Source organism: Carlito syrichta, unplaced genomic scaffold, assembly GCF_000164805.1.
Source record: "Carlito syrichta isolate Samal-C Ts95f unplaced genomic scaffold, Tarsius_syrichta-2.0.1 Scaffold313283, whole genome shotgun sequence".
Lineage (NCBI taxonomy): Eukaryota > Metazoa > Chordata > Mammalia > Primates > Tarsiidae > Carlito > Carlito syrichta.
The window spans coordinates 126,237-144,902 of record NW_007257379.1 but is presented as its reverse complement, the minus strand read 5'-3'; the positions used below and the strand labels follow the sequence as shown (position 1 = coordinate 144,902).

The 18,666-nt window shown below is 46.2% G+C and overlaps 1 protein-coding gene across 4 annotated transcripts in view; it reads right to left on the bottom strand.

Annotated features, from left to right (window-relative positions):
* The window catches only part of CLPB (ClpB homolog, mitochondrial AAA ATPase chaperonin), a 160,797-nt gene extending 142,614 nt beyond the window's left edge, over positions 1-18,183 (bottom strand). For 2 of the 4 annotated variants that reach the window (XM_008070282.2, XM_021718692.1), the window contains exons 1-2: positions 17,573-18,183; positions 14,113-14,164 (exon numbers count right to left, since the gene is read on the bottom strand). In XM_008070282.2, coding sequence (XP_008068473.1) covers positions 14,113-14,164; positions 17,573-17,975 — 455 coding nt within the window. In that variant the 5' untranslated portion in view covers positions 17,976-18,183. The remainder of the gene's footprint in view (positions 1-14,112; positions 14,165-17,572) is intronic. The other 2 variants (XM_021718690.1, XM_021718691.1) reach the window with 1 other exon arrangement.
* Positions 18,184-18,666: the final 483 nt, after the last annotated feature.

The following is an 18,666-nucleotide window of genomic DNA, read 5'->3' as shown; positions in this document are numbered from 1 at the left end:
GGCCGGGAGCGGCCACTGCACTCTAGTCTGGGTGACAGAGTGAGACTCCAACTCAAAAAAACAAACAAACAAAAAAACGAAGCCCAAGGATTTTTTTGTTTTTGTTTTTTTGAGTTGGGGTCTTACTCTGTTACCTAAGCTCGAGTGCTTCTGGTTCACCACAGCCTCAACCTTGTGGGATCAGGTGATCCTTCAGCCTGTCTACCAAACAGCTGGCACTACAAGGCATACACTACCACATCTGGTTAATTTTTAATTTTTTGTGTAGATGAGGTCTCACTATGTTACCCAGGCTGGTCTCAAATTCCTGGCCTCCCAAAGTGCTGGGATTACAGGCATGAGCCACTGTGTCCGGCCTAGATGTTGAAGTCTTACAGAGGGAAAGTAACTTGCTTAAGATTACAAGGCCAGTAAGTGGCAGCTTGGGACTGGAGTCCAAGTTCTCCCTGGAACCACACTGCCTTCCAGGGCAAACAACCCATTTTCTTCCCCTCTTTCCCACATTTAGCACACCACCAACTGCCTAATGGGACTAATCAGCTGACAGAAAAGAATAAAGAAGGAAAAGTCTTAGTGGAAAGAAGCTTATCTGAGTGATGAAGATAGACTCTGATTAGTTTTGCTTCCTAGAACCTTCTCCCTTAGAAGTTCTAGTTCCTATCTAGTCTTAGGATGAGAAAGGCCCAAACCCATCCCTTCTTCATCATGGTAGTCTCCATACTACCACCAACACTTTCAAATTCACGTGGCAATACAATGCCTTAAAGTATCCTTACCTTTAGGTTAAAATAAGCTCAGCAAACAAATCCAATCAAAAGGTTACAGAATGCAGGAAGCCCTGGTTCTCAGTAGGCTAGGCTGATCACAAGTTTAACAGAATTTAGGAGTATAACACAGCTGTCAAGAAAGTCAGTGTAAACTCAGGCCATATTAAGAGAGATATAAAAACTTTAACAAAGGGGATGACAGTCCAGTTCCTCACAATAAATTGTCATGCCACTCTGGAATTCAGAGAGGGCACCTAAACTCTGTGGCGGTTTCATTAGAAAATGACTAGGATGAGGAGGAGACTTGAAACCAGAGTTTAGGGAACCAAGGCTTATGTATCCTGAAGCTCTGTCTGCTAATATTTAAGGTGTGAAACAGGAAAAGGAATTCACGAAGTCCTAGAGGACAGAGCTGGCACCAAATGGGAGGAGTCACAAAGGCAGTTAACACATGTGCCAAGAGCCATGCCAAGTGTTTTACACATATAACTACTTCAAAATTCATCAAAAGACAAAACTTCTTCTCCTCATTACAAATCACCTTTGCTTACCTTACTCCAACTGCCCAGAAAGTCTTTCCGCAAAGTTCCTTGCATCCAAATAAGAACTATCTCCAGATCCAAACTAAAGGCCTCCTTGTCTATGAAGCCCTAGCTTTTCTCATATACTAATTACAATTATCTTACCAGACTGTAAGTTCCTTGAAAGGCAGAGATCATCATGATACACCTTTATTCTTCTCCTCAATGCCTAACAGGGCATATTGCTCATAATGGGCCTTAAGAATGAATAAATGCCAAACAAGACATACAAATGACCAATAAGCACATAAAAAGAGGCTTACATCATTAACCATAGGGAAACGCAAATCAAAACCATAATGATACCACTTCACATACACTAGGATGGCTGTAATAAAAACCAGATAACTAGTGTTGTTGAAGATGTGGAAAAACTGGAACCCTCACACATTGCTTATGAGGAATGTAAAATGGTATAGCCACTCTAGAAAACAGTTTGGCGGTTCCTCAAAATGTTAAACATTGAGTTACTATGTGACCCATCAATTCCACTCCTAGGTATGTATCCAAGATATATGACAACATAAAAATCTGTACACAAATGTTCATAGCTGCATTATTCATAATAGCTAGAAAGTGGAAACAATAATGTCCACCAACTGACAAATGGATAATAAAATGTAGTATATCTACACAGGGAATATTATTTAGCCACAAAAAAGAACGAAGTACTGAACATGGATGAAAGTTGAAAACATTATGCTAAGTAAAAGATACCAGAGACAAAAGATCACTACTTTTGTGATCTTTTGGATGTTTCATATGATTCCATTCATATGAAATGTCCAGCATAGGCATATCTACAGAAACAGAAAGCAGACCAGTGGGGGGCAAAGTCTGGGGAGAGGGGAGATGGAAAGTGACTCCTAATGAGATTCAAGTTTTTTAGGGAGGTGATGAAAATATTCTGCAATTAGACAATAGTGCTGGTTGCAGAGTCTTATAAACGCTCTAAAATCCACTGAATTGTATACTTTCATTTAAAAGGAAGAATTTTATGGTATGTGAATTATATCTCAAAAGAAAAAAGAATGAATGAATGCATAATCAATCAGAATCTGCCTATTCTTCAGAAGGCAAAGAGTGCCTCACACTCAGAGGTACCCAACAAGAGCTGGAAGCTAAGTGTGGACTTGAATGCTGGAGGAAGTGAGGCTGGAGACAAAAGTGCCTAGGATCCTGTCTGACCCACGTAGGAGCTGTGACTGAGCTCCATATCTGCCCTGGGAAGGAGCCTGCCCCACCTGCTGGACTCTGAGCCCCTAGGAATTCCAGGGACCTCCCTCAATTGTACTTTACATCCTGCCCCTACTCACTGTCCATCTGGTCAAACACACAAACTTCCCAGGAGGCCTGGGTGCTATCCCTCCAAACAAAAGGGCATTGAGATGGAAGACTCAGCCCAGCCTCAGAGATGATTCTTATGCAGCCTTCCTGGGCCTCCCATCCACATGAATGGAGGATCCTGGAGGTCAGTTAACCTGCCCAGCTGCTGCCTAGGGCTGGGCTCTCCTGCTGGGTAGTTTTTGGAGAATAAACAGGGTTTCAATCAACCAATCAATCAACAAGCCAGATCTATCTGTACTTCGTACCTTCTAAGTACCAGCTGGCCTTGCGTGACTTGCTATGGAAGAGGCAGGAGAAGGAGGTACCATCTACCTTGCTGTGACAGGGCTCACAGGCCAGGTGAGGAGAAACATGCATGAAGGGAAAAGTGAGGAGGTGAATCACTCAGTTGCAATTGTGTGAGGCGGGTCAATTACCATCCTCACTTTGCAGATGAAGAATCTAAGGTTAGAGAGGTTAGGCAACTTTTCCAAGGTCATGGAACTAACAAATGACACAGCTGGGATTCACAAGCCTTGCTTTGTCAGACTCCAAAGTACTTACCACTGATTCCTGCCAATGATATAAAATCCACTGGGATCTGCAACCATTGGCAGAATTGTGAGGAAAGGACTATTTGTTGCCTTAGGAGGACTTTAGGTCTAGGTCCCCTGCTAAGAAAGGAGGAGAATGAAGGAGTCAGGATGTAGAAGGGCCTCAAAGTTCTGAAGAGACATATTCTGAGAAGCTTTTCCAAACAGAGACAGAATAGGAACTACAAGGCAAGCAACTTAAGTGCATATTGTAAACCCAGTAACACATTGGCTTGACTCTTTTCATTATTCTTGGGTTTCTCTCTGTTCTTCAGTCTCCATAAAAATTCTTCGGGAAGAAATCCAATTGGTTCTGGCCATGCTGACTCAATTTGCATTATGGCCTTGACCAACCTGGGATTTTAAAGAGGCAGCGCTGCGGCCACAGAAATGATGGTAGGGCAACAACCTGACAGTAGCCCCTGCTGTTGGGTCCTGGGAATTGCAGGTTTGTGGCCTGCACTACCTTGAGGGGTGGGGCTATGTCCAAAAAAGACTCCTGGCACACACAAGCTGGTAGGCACACAGATTGGTTCCTAATGTTCCTCAGTCGTTGGAATGGTTACTGATCACATCAATCTCCTCCCAACCCAGCTCAGTTGCCACTGCTGTTAGACTAAAAACAAGCTCCTTCATGTGGCCTCCAATGCCCTGCAAAGTCTGTTTGTTTTAGGCTCCTGATGCCTCCCTCTAGTTGCAGTCCTTCACACTGGCCATGCTTCCTCCTCCCACAGGAGTCTAGTAAATAAGAGTTCCTTCTGCCAGGATCTCTTCCCATCCTTCTTCACCGGGGTCACTTTTCCTCATCCTTGACTTCAGAGCTCAAGCTTCCTCCGGGGAGCCTTCTCTGACCAGGGAAAATCTCACTGTTGCTGCTTCTCCTGATTCTCTGTATCCCTTCTTTGCAGCATGTGTCATGGTTGCAACTTCACATCTGTAGGATTAACATCTGTCTAGGTTTCAAGCTCCATGAGGCAAGGCCTCTACATGTTTGCTGAACAGTCATACACCTAGCACAGCACCACAAATAGTAGGTGCTAATTATAGAATCAATAAATGACTGAACTACTTCATTTGTGTTTTCAAAGGTAGGTCAGTCCTCTGTTTACAAGTTTATAATGGCTGTAATAACTACTAAAATTTGCTTAACTCTACCATTTGCTAAACATTTTCAACAATATTAAGTATTTGGTAAATTTTTTTTAACTCGGGAACTCACTCTGTTACCCAGATGAAGTGCAGTGGCACCTTCATGGCTCACTGCTGTCTTGACCTCTGGGGTTTAGGCGATCCTTCTGCCTTAGGCTCCCAAGTAGCTGGGACTACAGGCATGTGCCGCTACCCCTGGTTTTGTTGTTGTTGTTGTTTAAATTTTTTGTAGAGATGAGTTTTTGCTGTTGCCTAGGCTGGTCTCAAACTCCTGGGCTCAAGCAATCCTCTCACCTTGGCGTCCCAAAGTGCCAGGATTACAGGCATAAACCATCATGTCTGGCCAAGAATTTGGTAACTATTTACAAGCACAGTGATGAACAACACAGCAATGGTCTGCTGCCTTCCAAACTCACAGGACTGTGAGAGACAGAGGCAAGGAAACAGATAACCCATCCCAATAGAGGGTGACAAGTGCTCTCACAAAGGAAGTACAGGGTGCAAAGGGAATTCTCAGGTACTGGTAGATCAGGGAAGACTTCCTGGAGATGTGACAGTCAGGACCCAAAGGATAAGTAATTTCCCAGACAATAAGGGATCACCCGCCTGAAACTCTTACAAGATCCTAGGATGGTCAGACAGGTATCATCAAAGATATTTTATAGCAGAGGCCACTGAGGAAGTTAAGAGACTAGCCTAAGGCCACACAGCCAAGAAGCAGCAGGGCCAGTAAAAAAGGTTCAGAGCTGGGCTCCTTTTCAGTGGCATACCTCTATCCATCCAAGCCCACCGTGGTAGGCCCTGGCTATTCTGAGCTCATGGCCAATTACCTGACTCTGCTGGGCTTCTGGGCAGTTGACCAGCTGCTTCCACAATTCACCTACCCATGAGGGTAAAGAAATGCTGCTAATTCAATTGCTTCCCATCACTAGGGAGCAAGCAATCAGAACACCAGCAGTTCATATTTCTCGGAAAAGAAGCCAGACCCTGCACCATTCTGTAGAACAACTTGCCAGGTGGATATCTAACTGGGTAAGCCTGGGGTTTCAGTGTGTGATCTGGATCCTTCCAGAAGTACTCAGTTTTCCCTACAGAGCTTAACACTGAGAACTGCATTTGAAAGTTCTCAGTGGGAACTCCATGAACAAGATTTGGAAACTAAGATTTAGAAAAGGAGGTTTGATATCTTAATAATAGCCACACAACCTGTTAGTAACTATGTCAGAAGTGGAAATCAGATCTTCTAACTCTAAAACTCTTGAATTCTTTCTGTAGCATTACGCTATCAAGACCATAATGCAAACCTGCCAACACTCTAACATTCAGAAAACCTATGTGGGTCACACTCTAGCATTAAAAAAACTGTGATCTTAGGAAGCTCTCACTATAAGCATCAAATTATGGGAGTGATGCCCTCAAGGACATGACCTTTGGTCTAGTATAAAGCTTTTGTTTCAGTCCACTTTAAGCCACAAGGACATTTACATACTTACTGATTAAGAGAGCTAGATGTTTTGGTTGCTCTAATGCCATCATTAATATCTTCCCATCCAGCCAAAATGATACGACAATCAATAAACAGACAGCCTCTCTAAAGCCCCGAGACAGCCAAATGTATTTACCAGCCAGGGTTTTTGTTAATTAAATAAAATCCCTGGATCAATGTGCAGAACATTTACCTGTGTTGTAGCTAAACACATTCTGGACACCTCAATCCTGGCATATGGACAGCAAGTGCCTCAAGCCCCAAGCTGGGGCATCCAGGGACAAGAACCAAACCAAGCTAACATTGCAAAGCCAGAATAAATGTGTTTACTTCTCAACAAAGTTCAACCCTTTCTTCTTTCCTGAACTGTAAACCAAATCAGATTTTTTTCCAAAGCCATCTAGTAAGCTAGTTTGGTCCAGTATGAAGTCCTTTATTTTCTAAAACCATCAAAATAGGACATCAAAAGAATCTCCTAAGTGATAATTGAGGTATTTTGAGAGGCAGCATGGCATGTATAGGGGGAAGAGTCAGAAAGACTCACACATCCCCTTGAAAATCTCACTGACAAAATAAATTCAGCATGTTTAAAACTGTACTCATAATCTCTTCTCCCAACCCAGTCTTCCTCAGGGACCCTCATCTCAGTGAATGACAACAGCATCTACACAGATGATCAAGCCAGAAAATTGAAATTCATTAACACCTTCTAACTAATCAACCATATCCAATCCTATTCATCTATCCCACATTCATTGCTTGAACACTCACTGTGCAGCAGGCACTGGTACTGTTCTAACCATCACCAAGTCCTATCTAGCTTGATTCTTCCATCTCTGCTGATATCTTAGTCCACATCACAGCTTCTCTCATCTGAACTACTCTAGTTGCTCTTCAACAAGTCTTCCTGCATCCACCATCGATCTTCACCAATCTGTTCTCCACCAAACAACCAGAATGATGTTTTAAAATAACAAATCTATGTGACGTCACCAAGTCTATTTATCTGTTGTCTCTCTCTCTCACTCTTTCTCACACACACACACACACACACACACACACACACACACTTGAAATCCCTCAATGGTTGCCCAAGACTCTTAAGACAAAAGTAAAGGCCGGGCTTGGTGGCTCAGCCAGTAATCCCAGCACTTTGGGAGCCCACGGGTTCAAGACCAGCCCGGGCAACTTGGCGAGAGCTCATCTCTACAATAAATTAAAAAAAAAATTGGTTGGGTGCAGTAGCGCACATGTGTAGTTCCGGCTACTTGGAAGGCTGAGGCGGAAGGATCGCATGAGCCCAGCAGGTCCAGGCTGTGGTGGCTGCATTCCAGCCAGGCAACAGAATGAGATTCCAAGCAAAAAAAAAAAAGAGAGAGACAAAAGTAAAAATTGTTAGTGTGGCCTATACATCCAGTGAGGTATGATCCTTGCTCAACTCTCCAATTTTATTTCACACCACTCCTCCTTATTTTCTAGAGTTCAGCAATATTGGCCTTTTCCCCTCTCAATTCCTCGATTTCTGCACATCTTTACTTGACAGAGGGCCTTCCACCTGCTGTTCCCTTTAATAGAACTTTCACCTTTCTCTTCATCCTTCACTTAGATCTCATTTACTCAGACGCTTTGATCTAGGACTTCCCAGCTTCCAGGACTGGGAGAATTATATTTCTGCTGTTTATAAGCCACTTAATTCATGGTATTCTGTTATAGCAGCCCAAAAGACTAAGACAGTAGCCTTTGGTGACTGGCTTCTCTCACTTAGCATAACGTTTCCAAGGTTCATCTATGTTGTAACATACCTCAGCACTTCTTTTTCTGTGTTGATGAATAACACTCTGATGTATGGTTATATCATAATTTTATTTATCTATTCCACAGCTAATAGACTTTGAGGTTGTTTCTGAGAGAAGAAAAGAATAGCTTAGAGCAGTCTGAGCTGTGTGAGGTATGCAAAATTTATTAGGGACAGAGAGATATAAGCATAGGACTTCAGTCACACCCCCAACCAGCCCTCTACTCCCATGCTCCAGGGCAATTGTTTAATGACATTTCCTTCTTTCTTTTCTTCCCTGTAGCTTCCTAACTAGTTGTCTCACACATTATCTTCATATTCCTGAAATATGTGGTACAAAGAACAACGTAGAGCCTATCAATAACTTGTGTCATTTTAATGCAAATTCTTGGTAAACCACTTAGAAACTCTCTCTTTTTTCCTTTAAAAATCCACTGTTACCCGGGCTTGGTGGCTCAGCCTGTAATCCCGTGCTTTGGCAGGCTGAGGTGAGTGGATTGCCTGAGCCTGCAGGTTTGAGACCCGCTTGGGCAACTTACCGAGACCTCATCTCTACAATAAATCAAAAAATCAGCTGGGCGTGGTAGCGCATGCCTGTAATTCCGGCTACTCCAAAGGCTGAGGCGGAAGGATCGCCGGAGCCCAGTAGGTCGAGGCTGCAGTGGCCGGGAGTGGCCACTGCACTCCAGTCTGGGCGACAGAGTGAGACTCCAACTCAAAAAAAAAAAAAAAAAAATCCACTGTTGCTAATTGGAGCCTATATTCAGAGCAACTTGAGTCTGTGCTCCCGGGTTGTAGTCCTCAAACTTGGCCCAAATAAACTCTCTACTTCTATGAATTTTGTCTCAGTTATTTGCTTTAGGTTGACATTTCCACTTTTTGGCTAATATGAATGATGTGCCTATGAACACTCATGTACAAGTACATTAATGTACATGTTTTCATTTCTTTGGGTTTTATAACTACAGTGGGCTTGTTGGCTCACAAGGTAACTCTATGCTGAACATTTTGAGGAACTGCCAAACTGTTTTCCAAAGTGGCTGCAACATTTTACAACCCCACCACAATACATAAGAGTTTCAATTTCTTCACATCCTTGCTCTTATCCATCTTTTTTTATAATAGCCATCCTAATGGGTGTAAAGTGGTAACTCACTGTGGTTTTGATGTACAATTCCCTAAGTTTGAACATCTTTTCAAAAGTTTTTTGGTCATTTGTATATGTTCTTTGGAAAAATGTCTATTCAGATTCTTTGTCCATTTTTAAATTAGATTATCTTTTTATTATTGAGTTGTAAGAGTACTTTATTTTTTATTTATTTTATTTTACTTTTTTTTTGAGTTGGAGTCTCACTCTGTTGCCCAGACTGGAATGCAGTGGCCACTCCCGGCCACCGCAGCCTCGACCCGCTGGGCTCCGGCGATCCTTCCGTCTCAGCCTTCCAAGTAGCTGGAACTACAGGCGCGTGCTACCACACTCGGCTAATTTTTTGTTTTATTGTAGAGATGAGGTCTCGCCAGGTTGCCCAGGCAGGTCTTGAACCCGCGGGCTTAGGCAAGTCACTCACCTCCGCCTCCCAAGGCGTGGGATTACAGACTGAGCCACCGAGCCCAGCTCACTTTTTTTTTTAGTTGGAATCTCACTCTGTCGCCCAGGCTAGAGTGCAGTGGCATCCTCACAGCCACCCCAGCGCTGACCCACTGGGCTCTGGCGATCCTTCCACCTCAGCCTTCCAAGTAGCCAGAACTAGAGGCACGCAATACCATGCCCAGCTATTTTATTTATTTATTTATTGTAGAGATGAGGTCTCATCAAGTTGCCCAGGCTGGTTTTGAACCTGAGGGCTCTGGTAATTCACTTGCCTTGGCCTCCCAAAGTGCTGGGATTACAGGCTGAGCCACTGAGCCCAGCCTGTAAGAGTATTTTATATATTCTGGATACAATTTCTGAACAGATATGTGATTTGCAAAATACTCTCCCATTCTGTGAGTCTTTTTATTTTCTTCACTTTCCTTTTCATTTTCTTTTGTCCCTTGAAGCACAAAACTTTTTAAATTTTGATGAAGCCAAATTTGTTTTTTTCTATGGTAACTTGTGTTCCTGGTGCTTTAAGAAGGCTTTGCCTAACCCAGAGGGACAAAAACTTCTGTGTTTTCTTCTAAGAATTGTATAGTTTTAGCTCACACTTGGGCCCATGAACCATTTTGAGTTCATTTTTACGTAGGGGGTTAGGTAAGGGTTCAACTTCATTCTTTTGCATGTGGCTATCCAGTTCCAGCACCATTTGCTTAAAAGACAAACTGTACTTCATTTCTGAAGCACACAATTATAATTGCACAATTAGTTATTTGGCTCCCAGTGAGACCATAAGTAACAACAGGGCAGGGACAATGTAGTCTTGTTCACTTCTGTATCTCCAGCACTTAGCTTGATGCCTAGCTCCAAATGTGTACTCAAATACTGGTTGAATTAATCATTTTGTTATTAGTTATAACTCTACGACTCTATAGGTATTATCATATCCATGTTACTTAGAAGTTAGGATACCCCACATCTTTAAAATAAAAAATAAAAAAACGGTCGCATACATTAAAGAAAGAAAAAAGAAGTTAGGATTTGTCCCCTTGTTTTGCTGGTTCTCAATGTTTGACTCATGTCCTCCTTCCTCACTAAGGGGCACATGAGTTTCTCCAGGACAGGTATTGCTTCTCTTTCTTCCTTCTGTTGCTACCCTCTCTCCCCCAAATTAAGCTCTGGACCAGGCACAGAGCACAGGCTGGAAAAATGGGTGACTGAGGGACAAGCAGATAATCAATCAGTGCCTTCTATGTCCAGGTCCCTACCTATCTCCAGTCTCTCCTGGCCTCAGACTGTGATCCAACAACACCAAAATATAATTTTCCCCTACCCCCACATCCCCCAGTCCACTCATGCTGTCCTTTCTGCCTGGAATGACATCCCCTTCTATTGACTAACCTGTACTGATATTTTAGACCCTGATCAGGTACCATTTCCTCAAGAAGGCTTTCTGTGATCCCCCAGGCTGTTTAGGGCTATCTTCTGTGCTCCTGCAACTCTTGTAGTCTCCAGTCTCACAGGACTGATCACACTATCGCCACAATTTACCCCCAACTGTCATCAAGGGCGGGAATCATGCCTGGTCAAATGTCCTCTGTGCCAAGCAGAGGACCCAGAATAGGGCAGATGCTCAGTAAATGTCTGTCAAATGAACAAACGAATCCTGGAGAGAAAGGGCAGGCAGTCTGAGGTTCCAGACTGATACCAGCAGGTTTCCTTCACTATAGACTGTATAGGCTGACGAATGACTTGAGTTAAACACTCAGCAGAGAGGCCCAGCTGCCCGCTGGGAGAAGGGAAGTAGGGAAGGTGTTGTCTTTCACCCAGTTTGTTCTGAAGGAAATGTGATCTCCACTGGCAGAACAGAAGGCCTCACTTTTCCCAGTCCTGACAGCTCCTCACACGACTCAGCCTGAGCCGGACAGATGTATCTTCAGTCTGCCTTGTGCCCTAGGTTTCAGGTGAGCAGTTACTGAGACCAGAAGTCAGGCTCAGGTTTGGGCTGAGCCCAGGAGAAGGGCCACCTGCTCACTCTGCTGACAGGTAGGATAAAGGGACAGGCTTCCACTTCTGAGGAGCCAGAGCAGGATGAACTTATCAGTTAAGTGCCTCAGAGAAGGGAGGAAATGGTTGCCACACAGGGAGAAAGGAAGGAAAGGGAAGAGACTCAGCTTTCCTCTGATATAGTGAAGGGGAACATGGAAGTGAGACTCTGACTGTTATTTCAGTTCATGAAAAGTCAGTAGAGCCGGGCTCGGTGGCTCAGCCTATAATCCCGCGCCTTTGGGAGGCGAGGTGAGTGGATTGCCTGAGCCCATGGGTTGAATACCAGCCTGGGCGGAGAGACCTCATCTCTACAATAAATCAAAAAATCAGCCGGGCATGGTAGCGCATGCCTGTAATTCCGACTACTTGGAAGGCTGAGGCAGAAGAATTGCCAGAGCCCAGCAGGTCGAGGCTGTGGTGGCCGGGAGCTGCCACTGCACTACAGTCTGGGCGACAGAGTGAGACTCCAATTCAAAAAAACAAGTCAGTAGAATGCAAAAAAAGAATAAGTCACAAAAAAGCAAACAAGTCCCCAATGTGCCAGGGAGTAGGGTAAGAGACAGCGGGGAACCACACCTTGTCTCTGCCCCTGGGGAGGCACGACCCAGAACAAAGTGTGGCAAGTGGCAGCTCCTGCTCTGCCCCTTTAGCCAGACAGCCCACACCACACACAGTGAGCCAGCTCCACATAAAGCAGGTCAACAACCCCACATACATGGTCTCCTGTTCTGAGGATTCTGATCTGTTTCTGATTCAGTCGGCGTGTTAACCTCACGGGTTTTCCCATTTGGGGGCGGACTGTCCCCTCTGTCCTTGAATCTGACCTACTGAAACTGAAAGAGCCTCTGAACAGATCTGTCTTCAGCCTTTTCCCAATACAGTCCACCCTCCACCCCTCTGAAACCCGGCCCTAACGGAGTCATTCCACCTCTCCCTCCTATTTATAGGACAAGAGTTCAAGACTCCTCACCCTGGACATGGCAGGCTGTGCACATTCCAGCCTCTCTCAAATCACCTGCCCTCTTTCCCCACATCCTGTGAAGTCCACTTCAGCAGCATCAACATACTCCCTAGGCCTGGCAGCCAGTCTGCCTCTCGTCTCTGCTCAGCTTGCTCCCCATGGTTGTCTGAGACGGGGGCTGAGGGAAGGGTCTCAGCCTTGCTCATCTCTGACTTCCTCACGAGTGAATGAAAGGACACTCTGATGGAGTCATCCTGACCAAGGGAGGCGGTACAAGAGGCAAGAATAAAGCAGGCTGGAGCCTAGGGGTACACATGAAAAGCTCCCCCCACAGACACTATCCACACCGGCAAGAATGAATGTTCATAATAATTGTCTGAATCACACATACAGCATAAGTTTAATTACTTTCTGCATTATTTGGGCAGGTGTTTATTATTAGAAAAACATGTATGTGAAAGAGCTAAAATAATCAAAACCAGAGGTACAATGGAATAGGGTAAAGCCAGACTCCACTGGGGGATGGAAAGCATTCACAGTACTGGCTGCTCTGCAGCTGCACTGCCAACACCGGGTTAGCCAGGGGAAAACAGTCCTTGGCAGTGACCAACAGGTGATTCCAGGGCTAGCAAGGGCCAGTTTCCCTTGTACTGCAGCAGAATGAAGAGAGGCTCATCTGTTTCTGAAGGAATGAAGTTGCCACACACAGCCTGCAGTTATAAATGGCTCTTATAACAACAAGATGACATCTGTGCTCAGTTTTTAAGATGCATCATTGCATGTTTATTAAACCATTGCTCCATCATATTTATTTGGCTACAAAACAACTCCCAGCCCATAGTTCTAAAAGTGGTTTATTAAAAACTAAGCCTTAAACATTAATACTCAAAAGCACCCTTGAGAATCAGTAATAATGCTGCAGATAAAATGAAAGGGAATCAAAGCAGTAAGTCTTGGTGGGGCTGTGGCTGCCTTTCAACGCCTTCTTGTATGTTCAGGCAGCTGGAGTGGGGAAGAATACCATAAGTTTGTGGCACTGGGTGCCGAAATAGCCATCTTAACACGACTTCCTGTCTAAAATGCAGACACAAAGACAGGGAGGTGTCTAGGGCCAAAGGAGGCCATGGTTAGGCCCAGCGGGGGCCAGTATTCTCACCAAGAATAAAACCTCTGCCCCTAACCAATCCCATAGCTAATGCCCTATGCTGGGCCCAGTCTGAGCACCCATCCCAGACACAGATTCTGCCCTGCCCCTGGCACTAGGCTGATTCCTTGACCAAGAATAAGCCTCAAGTTCAACCTGCTAGTGGTCACAGTGAACTAGCTGGGCCTGTGAGCCTAGAGAAATGCAGCCTGTTCCTGGGCATGGTCCAGCACCGGCACTCCAGCCCTGCAGGCAGGCATTTCTAGCTCCAGAAGACTCTCTGGCAGAATGGTCCTTTCCAGCTTTCCCCTCAAATCCCCAAGCCTCTCCATGGATGCCATTCAGGCAGCAAGCATTAACACGTGGTTATTTACACCCACAACCCTGGTGGGACACACACACACACATAATTGGAGGATCCAGAGAAAAACCCATAGGATATGGTGGGGTGGTGGTCGGGGGGGAATGGAATTCCCATGAAGAACAAAACAGCTGAAGGATCCAGAGATGTTTGAGGGTTGACCCTACCTAACATATCTAATGGTTGACCTGGGCCAAGGGAGCCCAGGTGACTCTAACTACAAGGAGTCACAGGAGACAGTTCCCAACTTAGGGTGAAGATTTCCTCCAAAGCAGAGTCATCACCCTGCTCAGTCCCTCCTCTGGCCCGGGGTTCCACACTCACCTGCTGACTTCTTGCACATTGTTGGCACGAGCAGCTTCCATCAGGGCTGCATCTGAAGAGAGAGGGAGCACTGGTCAGATCCCTGGCCGGGACTGACTCCTCAGGGCTGCTTGGAGGGCCCAGTAAGACAGCGGAAGTACTTCAGAAATATGTGCTATACCAAGTGAACCGATGCCACAATACATAAAGAGACAGTTAACTTTGCCCTCCCGTTAACAACCTGATTTCCATACCTTTCTGTTACACGGCCCAAACTCTTAACTCCTTTCATCATACAGGGGGTGCAGGTACAATGCTAGCACCACATCTTGCCTGTGGCGAATATTCATGTGCTCTTCATGAGCTACACAGCTCTGCATGTTTTATATTACTACCATCTTTATTATTAACCATCCCCTGACCTTGTCCACTTTCACCCCCAACTCTAGTTCTTCAGTCTAGTTCTGAATCTTCATGTCACAGGTCACAAACCCAAAAGGAGAGACAGGATGGATGGGGAGGCGTAGGCAGAGGTTTGGGTGGGCCCCTCTCAAATGGAGACAGCTTCAACTAACAGTCACTGAAAACTGACTCCTACCCATTCTGCGATCTCCTTACCACATGGCTACGGCAGCCCCTTTCCTTGTCCACCACAGCTTCCCTGACTATAAAGCAGAGACTATAATCCTTGCCCTGTTAGCCTTACAAGGATGCCGAGGCAATGAAATGATGGTTGAAAAACCTGCAAACTCCCCATGCCAAGTCCAGCAAAGGGAGAACCAAAGCAGGTTTGGATTCATTGGGCCTAGCAGAAAAGCAATGCTGTTGGCACCACCTTGTGGTCATAGAGAAAAACTGCCTGACTCAGAAAATCTCAAAAGTCAACAGCAGAGGCACAATGAATGTCTTCAAAAAGTCCAAAATCATGGAGCCCTCTGTGTCCAGCCTGTTTCTGAGCTATGGGCACTGGACAGACTCATACCACCCAGCCCTCCCTCAGGGCTCTCTCAGTCCTGACAACTCACCCATGAGAGAGTAGGGTAGAAAGGGCAGGGTCTGGAGGTGGGCAGACCCAGGCTCTAATCCAACTCTGTCACTTGACATATGACCTAGCTAACTCACCTCAACCTCCTGAGCCTCGGTTTCCCTATCTCTCCAATAGAGATAAAAGACCTATCTCATCATGCATATGAAAACCAATTCTTGGAAGGCTGAGGCAGAAGGATCGCCTAAGCCCAGCAGGTCAAGGCTGCGGTGACCATGAGCATGCCTCTGCACTTCAGCCTGGGCAACAAGAATGAGACTCCAACTCAAAAAAAGAAAAAGAAAAAGAAAACCAGTTCAGTGGTTCACACATTGGTGCCTCTATCCCACCTCCTGGTCTAGACTCAGGTCTAGCTTACCTTACCCTGGTCTAGCTTACCTTACCCTACTGTTCTCAAAGCGCACACCCAAGCATGATCACACTGCCACCAGCTAGAAGGGGACCAAACTTTTCTCAAAGATGGCCATGACCACTGATCCCTCACTTTGCAGAAAAAACAAGCAGCTTCTGCAAGGTCACAATTTACTGAGGAATGAGCCAAGATTAGAAGCAGGGCCTCCTGGATCCTAAAGGGTTCAGTTTCTAATACACTACACCGTGGGCCTCAGCTCAAAACTTTAAGTCAGGGGACAAGATAGCTGGCAAGTCAGAGGGGCTGGAACTGGTCAAGATTTAGGTTATTATATATTTTGGTCAACAGACCCTGGAGTTCACATTACGAAGTCCAGTCTGGAGTCCTCAACCTCTTAGGCAAGACCTTGGTCACCTTTCTCCAATTCAGTCAAACACACTGGCCTAAGAACATTCCCTGCTCATGAAACTTCCATGGCTCTCCATCACCTACGGAAGAATTTCTACCCCACTCCCATCGGCTCTCATCTCATGCCAAAGACCCCATCCTCCAACCAAGCTGACCACTCTGCTTGCCCCCTGCACACACTGTGGTGCCCTGCAACTCTGTTATCTTCATTCCCTGAAGCCTTTGCACGGAATATCATCCAACTCAAGACACATTTAGTAAATATCTACTAAGTTCAGACACACCAATGGACAAATAATGTGCAGGCATTAGGGGAAGTTGCTGGTATCTACCTGCAAAAAAAAGGTAAGATGCCTTCCCTGCTCTCATGGGTTCAAAATACTGCTCCTTTTCATCTCCTGCCTCATTCTTCATAATTCAAGTTCAAATGCCCATCCTCCAGGGGTCTTCCTAGAGGATTCTCCAGGAAGGCTTGCTTGACCCTGCTGGCCCTCTAATCTCCCAACAACACATAGCCACGCACACTAACTACCTGCACTGTCCTCCTTGACTGATTGTGTGTTGTTAGGATTTCCCATACACTTAGTTCAAAATTAGGCACATAGAGGTTATCTAAAAAAAAAAAAATGCTTAAAGTTATAGAATCATGGCATGCCTAACCAAAAAAGTCCTTAGAGTCTCTTTCAACACCCTCATTTTGTAGCTGAGGAGGAGCAAGTGTCCAAATTCACAATGGAAGTTAAAACACAGAACCAAAACAAGGGCCCCAGTGTTGTCATTCCCAGTCAAAGCCCTTCCTTTACAGCTGGCCACATCCTATAGAGTAAACAAATCACAGTCAAAGTGGTCCCTACTCTTGCTCAAAAGTCTCAGAACTTGGGATGCATGTAATCTACAGGCACTGTGCCTGTCTTCTCCCTTGAAGAACAATTAAAAACCTGGGCTCATGCAGGTCATAAGTCTGGCTCTCTGCCCACTCTCCAAGCCCTGGCTCAGCTCCAAACACCCAGCTGAGAAGACAATCCAGATCAGCTCTTGGGTCTCCAGGGATCCAACTTCCTTCTCCTGCCAACTACTCCACATGGCAAGATCGCCTCACAGTAGGTGGATCTGGCACAGGAAAACCCTGGGAGACTGATGGATAGATGCAGGTCGCTGAATCCCAAGAGAGGTCAAAATGACAGTCCTGTAAGAATACTAAGAAATCACTCTTCACTGTGTAAGGAAAGAAACTCAGATCTGAGAGGAGCAAGGGAAGCAAGTATCTCTCTTTCTCAGGTCACCTTAGGAGGAAGCAATTTTTCTAAACCATCTAGTGGTTGCTCTTAAAACACCCCACGATTTCCTGGAGACCTCTTGAAAGAGGCACTGGATCCGGCACAATATTAGAACACAAAAGGATCATGCTGTAATATTAGGTGTTTAGTCCAATTCCCACAAAGTACAGATGGATAAAGTGATGCCCAAAGAGGAGAGGCTGACCCATGACGGGAGGCTACACATCTCCAAAGCGGTGCAACACCCTACCCTTGAAACCAGATGATGTGTATGTAGGCCCCTCCAAGATTGAGACGCCAAGGCTCTAAATCTATAAGCAACCCCCCACCCTCCAAACATCAGTCAGGGCACTCCTCTCCCCTCTCCCCTCCGCAAACCCAGAATGTCCCCATAATCACCCTTGTTGGAGGGATTCTTGCTGTAGCAATGAACTACCAGCGCTGTGGCGAGGGCCCATATGCCCAGCCCTGCTCTGTTGGGGACTCCGTTCCAGCTGTCCTGCCCCGGGAGTGTTTCTTCGGGGCTAGGAACACGTCCCCACGTGGCAGCCGCGAAGCAGTGAGTCTCTACACGCCCTTTCTGGCGCCCCGCGCTGGCTGCCCCGCGTCTGGGACGCGAGGCCGGCGATGTTCCAGGACGCCCCCCGACGGCTGCCCTCAGCCACTGAGGCTCCCCGCGACCCCCGGTGGCCAAGCTCGGACCGGAAGCACCTCCGTGCATCCGGAGCGATGGGGACCTGAGGAGCTGGAGGAGGAGCCGCGGCGCCGGCGCTTTTCTCCTCAACACCAAGGACCCCAGCATCGTGACAGCTACTCCGATGAGCCCCTGGTGCCGGCCCCTGTGCTGGCCACGTCCAACATGGCTGCCGCGGCGCGTTCGAATACGACGCGAACGGCTGGAATTGTGCACTACCTCGCGGGAGAGGTAGTCCACAGCCCTAGGTCTTCCGGCAGCTGGGAAACGAATAAACTACACTTCCCAGGAGGCGGTGGGATTGCGTCACAATGACCGCCGGCTTATAGGAGCCCGGGGCATGTTGGGAAATAGAGTTCTGGTAGAGGGGCGTGGCGAGAAGGAAAATGTCAAGGTGGGGCGATTAGAGTTAAAGATTCGAATCCCAGAACTGTTTTCCTGGTTTTGTTAAAACATACAGCCGGGCTCGGTGGCTCAGCCTGTAATCCCGCGCTTTGGGAGGCCGAGGTGAGTGGATTGGGTTCGAGACCGGCCTGGGCAGCTTGGCGAGCCCTCATCTCTACAATAAATCAAAAAACTTAGCCGGGCGTGGTAGCGCGCGCCTGGAGTTCCAGCTACTCGGAAGGCTGAGGCGGAAGGATCGCCGGAGCCCAGCAGGTCGAGGCTGCGGTGGCCGGGAGCGGCCACTGCTCTCCAGACTGGGTGACCGAGTGAGACTCCAACTCAAAAAAAAAGAAAAGAAAAGAAAAGAAAAGAAAAAAACATACAACGCAATTTCAGACCGGCGTAAATTAAACAA